General features: G+C 46.1%; 1 protein-coding gene across 2 annotated transcripts in view; it reads left to right on the top strand.

The window, feature by feature from the left end:
* Positions 1–344: 344 nt before the first annotated feature.
* LOC105478067 (Xg glycoprotein (Xg blood group)) overlaps positions 345–8,199 on the top strand; it is a 67,062-nt gene continuing 59,207 nt past the window's right edge. The window contains exon 1 of one of the 2 annotated variants that reach the window (XM_011735035.3): positions 345–960. In XM_011735035.3, coding sequence (XP_011733337.2) covers positions 900–960 — 61 coding nt within the window. In that variant the 5' untranslated portion in view covers positions 345–899. The remainder of the gene's footprint in view (positions 961–8,199) is intronic. The other variant, XM_011735036.3, reaches the window with a different exon arrangement.

Raw genomic sequence — 8,199 nt, 5'->3', positions numbered from 1 at the left:
GTTCTTGCCTATTGCTTCGGGGTAGGTAGAGTGTAAGGGTTAACCTACGAGTTGTATATGGATAAATTAGACACAGTCACAGATCTGCAGGGAAAAATATAATAATAACCATTGTGAAAGCAGGATTAATCATCAAACTGAGCTATCCAGTCATATTTCTTCTCCAGGGAGATTTCAAATAGAAGATGTAAATTTTGGTAGTTAGAGAAAATGTCTCAGATTTAAGTGAAAGCCACAAAAGTCACGTGTCATCTGCTTTTCCTGAACAACAGTCTCTGCTGAAATATTAGTTCTGCCACCTACGAGACAACTGAAGGCTGAGGATGATAAATCCGTCTCGGAAGTCGCTGAGTTTGTTAGGTATAAAAGCCAAGACTTCAACTGAGGTCTTTGCACTGACATGTGCGTTAGCCCCACACTGGGTATCGCTGGACGATCACGTACTTCAGGAGGAAGATACAGGCGGCCAGTGTCTTCTCTGCTTTCTGGGTTGGTGACTTTGAACTTGCTACAGCTCCCACGCCCGCAGCGAGCAGAGTTGCCAAGCAAGTGTGCCGGCTTCCAGAAGCCTGAGCTGCCCGTTGGCGCTGGGGAACCACCCCGGTGTCCCCATCCTCTGCGCTGCTGCAGATTGGTGGGGCAGCCCGGGGAGGCTGGCTCCCAGACGTGACTGAGCGTGCCTACACTGGTCCCACAGGTTTTCAGCTGTGGAGTTTGGGATCTGAGCTTGGAGCCCATTTGTTTCTGGCAGTTCGGTTCATATTTTCCACTTGAAGACATCACTTCCCTTCCTTCCAAGCTGGGAGACCAGAAGTCAACAACAGGAGGGTGGAGAGGCCAGATCTCACAATCCGCTTGGCTGGGGAGTCGGCTGAGGCTCTTGCATCCTGAAGCAAACTATGGAGAGCTGGTGGGGACTTCCTTGTCTTGCGTTCCTGTGTTTTCTAATGCACGCCCGAGGTAAGAGGCGTTTTGCTTTGAGGGAGATCTGCCTGGGCGTGGATTTTTCTCTTCTTGCTTTCAGAAACTCCTTCCAAAGGAGTTGCTATGAAGTGAATGGGGATAATTTGCCCAATGGGATTAGAAAGGAGACTAAGAGGGATGGGTGGCTGGGAGGGGAGGGAGAGGACGGGCTGCTCCAATTTGGAAACTGGGAATTAGATCCAGAAGGGCAGGATGTTAGCTGATAGAATTTAGATATTCACCATATTTTCCTGTTTTGATCCGTGTGTCCCAAGCGTTTAAAACATGACCTATTTAACTCCATGATTCAAGCATGACTGGGCATGTGGGGAATGTCAATCATTTCTTTCTGATTTTAAAAACTAGTTCTGACCATTTCCATATGGTAAAAATAGAGCTGAAACTACTTCATCCCATGGGGCAGATTATTAGAGATTCATTTGCCAGAAGGGTTGCATTTGTTCAGATTTTTAAGCCTTTTCCTAAACACTGTCATTCATTCTTGCAAATTAAAACCACCTGAATAGTTTTACATCAAAAACTTCAACATGAACTTGCAGGCTGGCTGTCCCAGACTCCAAGATTAGAGTTTTTAGTTCCATGTGAGGACCTCTTGGAGAAACTCCAATGAATTCATAAAGAATAGGATTTGAACAACAATTGAGTAAGTTTCTTTGGTCATTTTAATGTGGCGATTCCAGAGAAGGGAATACCCAGGCGAATCTTAACAGGGAGAAGTATTTCTGGTAGGAATGAAAACACATCATTCAGATGTTCCTGTGGCAGCACTTCCTGTTTATCCTGTTTAAAGACTTGGATGTCATTAAGATTGGAGTTGGCTGTTTACGGGCAGAGGCAATGCTGGGATGGATAGATCCTGGTGGACATAGTCTGGGATCTGCAGTGAGGATTTTTTATTATTCCGTGCTGTCTTCAGATCTCACCTAGTGAGTGGATGATGCGGCAATGCATTCATTAGTTTCTGTTTACAGGGAGATGTTCACAGTAAACCCACCTCCCCAGAAAAGTACTTCCAGGAGTTTATATCATTCACAGTAAGAGCCAAAGGTTAAACATATCCCCCTGGGCGAATCAACCTCTACAAAGTGCAGTATACAGACAGTTCCCAACTTACGATGGTTTGACATGATGGTTCAATTTAAGATTTTTCAACTTTACAATGGTGCAAAATTGGTATGCATTCAGTGCAAACTAAAACTGTACTTTGAGTACCCATAAAACTGTTCTTTTTTTTTTTTTTTTTTTTTTTTTTTTTTTGAGATGTAGTGTTGTTCTGTTGTCCAGGCTGGAGTGCAATGGCACAATCTCAGCTCATTGCAACCTCCACCTCCTGGATTCAAGCAATTCTCCTGCCTCAGCATCTCAAGTAGCTGGGATTATAGGAGCCTGCCCACCACACCCAGCTAATTTTTGTATTTGTAGTAGAGACTAGCTTTCACCATGTTGGCCAGGCTGGTCTCGAACTCCTGACCTCAGGTGATCCACCTGCCTCGGCCTCCCAAAGCGCTGGAATTAAAAGTGTGTGCCACCGTGCCCGGCCCCATACAGCCATTCTGTTTTTCACTTTCAGTGCAATATTCAATAAATTATGTGAGGTGTGCAAAACCTCATTACAAAGTCGACTTTGTGCTAGATGATTTGCCCATCCATTGGCTGATGGAAGTGTTCTGAGCACTTTCAAGGCAGGTAAGGCTAAGCTATGGCGTTTGGTAGGGTAGTTGTATTAAACGCACTTATGACATAAAATGTTTTCTTTTTTTAATGTGTTTTAACTTTTTTTGAGGGAGGGGCCCACTGTGTCACCTAGACTGGAGTGCAGTGGTTCCATCATAGCTCACTGCAGCCTTCACCCCAGGGGTTCAAACAAACCTCCCACCTCAGCCTCCACAGTAGCTGGGACTACAGGCATTTGCCGCCATGCCTGACTAGTTTTTAAAACTTTTTGTAGAGATGGGATCTCACTATGTTGTCCAGGCTGGACTTGAACTTCTAAGCTCAAATGATCCTCCTGCCTTGGCCTCCCCAAATCATGAGATTACAGGCATCAGCCACCACACCGTGTCCTGTGCTAAATTCTTTGAATGACACCAGCACTTCCTATGCACTAGGCATGGATTAACTTAGTTGATTGTCCCTCAGCCCTATGACGGGAGTGTCGTGCCTGATGTCATTTTACAGATGGTGTATTAGTCAGGGTTCTCTAGAGGGACAGAGCTGATGCAATAGAAATAGATATAGAGAGAGGAGTTTATTAAGTATGAACTCACATGATCACAAGGTCCCACAACAGGCCGTCTGCAGGCTGAGGAGCAAGGAGAGCCAGTCCAGATTCCAAAACCGAAGAACTTGGAGTCTGATGTTCCAGCATCCAGCACGGGAGAAAGATGTAGGCTGGAACACTAGGCCAGTGTCTCTTTTCACATTTTTCTGCCTGCTTATGTTCTAGCCACAGTGGCAGCTGATTAGATGGTGCCTGCCCAGATTGAGGGTGGGTCCGCCCCTTCCAGTCCACTGACTCAAATGTTAATCTCCTTTGGCAACACCCTCACAGACCCACCCAGGATCGATACTTTGTATCCTTCAATCCGATCAAGTTGACATTCAGTATTAACCCTCACAGATATGGGTAAACTGAGGCACTGAGGATTTGGACTGGGGCAGCTGGCAGCAGAATTTGAGCTGTCTTGCAGCTCTCTCTGGGAAGACTCCAATGAGCATCCTGCTCTATCCCAAGCCTTGTCTTCTGAAAATCAGAATCATCCCTTCTCGGAGTGTTACAGGAAAAAGGTCCGGATCCAGAGCCCAAGACAGGGTTCTTGGATCTCACTCAATAAAGAATTCAGGGCAAGTCTGTAAAGTGAAAACAAGTTTATTAGGAAAGTAAAGGAAGAAAGGAATGGCTACTCCACAGACAGAGCAGCCCTGAGAGCTGCTGGTTGCCCATTTTTATGGTTATTTCTTGATATGCTAAAGAAGGGGTGGATTATTCCTGCCTCCCCTTTTCAGACCATGCAGAGTTCCTGACATTGCCATGGCATTTGTAACTGTCATGGTGCTGGTGGAAGTGTAACAGTGAGGACAACCAGAGGTCACTCTCGTCACCATCTGGGTTTTGGTAGGTTTTGGCCAGCTTCTTTACTACAACCTGTTTTATCAGCAAGGTCTTTATGACCTGTATCTTGTGCAGACCTTCAATCTCATCCTGTGACTCAGAATGCCTTAATCATCAGGGAATGCAGCCCAGTAGGTCTCAGCCTTCTATTGCCCAGCCCCTTTTCAAGATGGAGTCGCTCTGGTTCCAGTGCCTCTGACACAAGTAGCACCCCATAGGGACGTTACAGGAGGGACTGGAAAGAAAGTGAGGTCTGGATCAGGGCCCTTCTGTGTAAATACGATGATGTGAACTCAACAGCTGGGTATGTCCTGGGTAATTCATTAAATGCACAGATGACCCTGTTACATCCTCAGCCATCACCAGCTGGAAATGGAGCACATTCCCAAGATCCCAGAAACATTTAGCAAGGCTGGTGGGATGATTGCTACGAAGTACTTAAGAAAACAGATTATTGATCAGAATAAATAGCTAATGCATGTGGGGCTTAATGCTTACGTGACGGGTTGATAGGTGCAGCAAACCACCATGGCACATGGTTACCTATGTAACAAACCTGCACATCCTGCATCTGTATCACGGAACTTAAAATTAAATAAAGAAAACAGTATTGTTAATGGTTAATATACTATAAATCATTATTATTATTACTAAATTATCAACACAAAACAAGATAATAATAAGAATATGGTCATATTCCTAACAGAGGTTCACATTTTAGCAGCCCCACATTTCCACTGTATTTAATTAGTATTCGCCATCCAATCCAGAGGGACATGAAGGAACATGAGACACAATCAGGTCTTCTAACAGCTGAGAACCAGAAGTGGAAACATCAAAGGGCAGTGTATGAAATGTCATTTATTGAGGGAAAAAAAGAAAATTATAGGGTTTGATAGAAGAAATAAGCACTAGTGTTAGATAATCAGTAGCGTGACTTTAGTTTACAATAATCTATTGTAGATTTCAAAATAGAAGAGTTGGAATGGTTCTAACATGAAGACAAATATTTAAGGTGGATGGATATCCCAAGTACACTGATTTGATCTTTACAAATTATATAAATGTATTAAATTATTATATGTACCCTGAAGCTATGTACATCTGTTATGAATCAATTAAAAATAAATTAAAAGAAAAGAAAAGGATACATGTCCAGGATATACACCAGCTAAGACAGTCTCTTCCAAGTCTATTGTACATTGTTCCCTTATCAGATTTGAAACCTGAGAGTTCCCTGACCCCCCTCACAGGATGTGCGACAGGGATGTGGTTCATCTGTTTGACCACCACACACTGAAACCTCTTATGGGAGGCAGAGCTTGCAGATGGGCAGATACAGCAGCTAGCATGAGTGTTTTTGAGCTCTGGGCTCCATGGCAGCATCTAGGGGTGGGTGCCTGTGACCCCTGAAGCCCCAGTGGGTGTGTTACGGTGCTCTTTTAGCTCTGCCATCTGCAGGTGGCTTAAGTGTTAACTATTAAGTGTTAACTAGCTCAGTGCCCTCTTGGTGCCCGGGTTTATCCCGGCCCGTGGGATAGTCAGTGTAGGCCCTGGAGGAGGGGGTGGGAATTTGGGGAACAAGAGACACGAGAAATGGAGACAAGACAGTGCTTGATCAAGTCTCGTTTAATGGCGGTAATGCAATGCCTTATATACATGCAGAGGGGAAGGGGTTGGGCTAAGGCGGAAATGACCTAAAAAAGGAAGGCGTGGCCAGATAAGCCTCGGTTTCTCCGGTCGGACGTCATGTTGCGCCTGCGCTGTCAGGTAGTCTTTTCGTGGGCGCGGGGAAAAATGAATGAAGAAGAAGCGGGAAGAGCGCCATCTTTTAATGGCGGTATTAATACAGGGAAGAAGGTAAATCTAGGGAGAAGGTGTGGGGTGGAAATGAATATAGCTCAGGCGTTTAATCCTTAATTATTATTATTATTATTATTATTATTTTTTTTTTTTTTGAGACGGATTCTGGCTCTGTCACCCAGGCTGGAGTGCAGTGGCGCGATCTCGGCTCACTGCAAGCTCCGCCTCCCGGGTTTACGCCATTCTCCTGCCTCAGCCTCCCCAGTAGCTGGGACTACAGGCGCCCGCCACCTCGCCCGGCTAGTTTTTTGTATTTTTTAGTAGAGACGGGGTTTCACCATGTTAGCCAGGATGGTCTCGATCTCCTGACCTCGTGATCCGCCCGTCTCGGCCTCCCAAAGTGCTGGGATTACAGGCTTGAGCCACCGCGCCCGGCCTAATCCTTAATTATTATTCGCTATGGCCGGGGCATGCAGCTCCGGACACGGGTTCATTTTTTTTTTTTTTTTTTTGAGACGGAATCTCTCTCTGTCACCCAGGCTGGAGTGCAGTGGCGCGATCTCGACTCACTGCAAGCTCCACCTCCCGGGTTCACGCCATTCTCCTGCCTCAGCCTCCCAAGTAGCTGGGACTACAGGCGCCCGCCACCACGCCCGGCTAGTTTTTTGTATTTTTTTAGTAGAGACAGGGTTTCACCGTGTTAGCCAGGATGGTCTCAATCTCCTGACCTTGTGATCCGCCCATATTGGCCTCCCAAAGCGCTGAGATTACAGGCTTGAGCCACTGCGCCCGGCCAGTACCTGGGTTCTTGTCCAGCGTCCAGGAAGAATCAGGTCACACGAACAAACTGAAGGATGGTAAATGCAGAAATGTTTATTGCCAGATGGAGGTGACTCTCAGTGGGATGTTTGGGGAGCTGGAAAGGGGATGGAGTGGGAAGATGATCTTCCCCTGGAGTTTGGTTGTCCTGCGGCTGATCTCTTCTCCAGCCATCCCCAGCTGAACACCTCTCAGTGTCCTTCTCTTCTCTCCTTCTCTGCTGTGCTGCTCTTCAGTTCCTCTGCTTTTCTGCTCATCAGTCTGTCTGCACGTGGGGTCTGGGGTTTGGGGTTTGGTGTTTATATGGGTACAGGACAGGGGTGCATGGTGGGTCAAAAGGCAACATTTGGGCACAAAAATAGGAATGCCTGTTTCCATTTAGGACGACAGGTTTCCAGGCTTGAGGGTGGGGCCTTTGCTGGGGAACTGCCCTCTTCTATCTAGTATCTTCCTGCCTCCTGTCTGTATCAACATGACTTAAAATGTGTGTGCATTTGTACAGAGCTGTGTTTCTATGTAGAGACTAAAAAAACTTATGAAAAAAACCACTCAGAGCTCTGAACAGTAGCACATCATATTTCTGAGTACTTCCTGTTGAGTAAAGATAAGTCAGGTGTTGTGACAAGTACTTTTCATTACTTGCTGCATTAGGTTGTCACAGGCTGTTTAGTTGACTTCTAAAAACTGGGATATGGGGAAGTTGTGGGCCGGGCACAGTGGCTCATGTTTGTAATCCCAGCAGTTTAGGAGGCCGAGCTGGGTGGATCACTTGAGGTCAGGAGTTTGAGAACAGCCTGGCCAACATGGCAGAATGCGGTTTCTACTAAAAACACAAAACTTAGCCAGGCATGGTGGGGGGGTGTCTGTAATCCCATCTATTCAGGAGGCTCAGGCAGCAGAATCGCTTGAACCTGGGAGGAAGAGGTTGCAATAAGCTGAGATTGTACCACTGCACTCCAGCTTGGGTGACAGAGTAAGACTCCATCTAAAAAAAAAAAAAAAAAAAAAAAAAAAAAAAAAAGTTATGATGATTGCCTAAGGTAAGAAGCCATACCATGCCAGGGTACAGAACCCCAAACCACGCCAGCCTCATCCTATGTCTCAGTTATATTTTTCTTGACTTGCTTCCATTCTGGTGCCCCCTCTCTCCCTGCCCCCTCCTTCTCTGCAAGCATCCTTTGATCTAGCAAATTTGTAGCTTGGAAAGGGAACCACAAATGGGTCATTTCCCTGCCATTGTTACCTTGGGCATTGCAGCCATTTAGTGCGGTGATTCTCTGTCTTTGATGTGCAGGTCATCACCTTGAAGGGAGGAGGTATTAAAAGCACCACCCCGGTCCCCACCCACTGAGATCTTTATTCAGTAGGCGTGGGTCGGGCATTTGGGAGCTGGGAGACCTGCATCTTAAGAAGCACCCCAGGTGATGCCCAAGCGGAGCTATGTGCTTCTTTTAAGAGATGATGACTCTGTGCGCAACCAT

The sequence above is a fragment of the Macaca nemestrina genome, chromosome X, assembly GCF_043159975.1.
Source record: "Macaca nemestrina isolate mMacNem1 chromosome X, mMacNem.hap1, whole genome shotgun sequence".
Classification (NCBI taxonomy): domain Eukaryota; kingdom Metazoa; phylum Chordata; class Mammalia; order Primates; family Cercopithecidae; genus Macaca; species Macaca nemestrina.
Note: the sequence above shows the minus strand (reverse complement) of the source record. Positions and strands in the feature narration are given on the sequence as shown.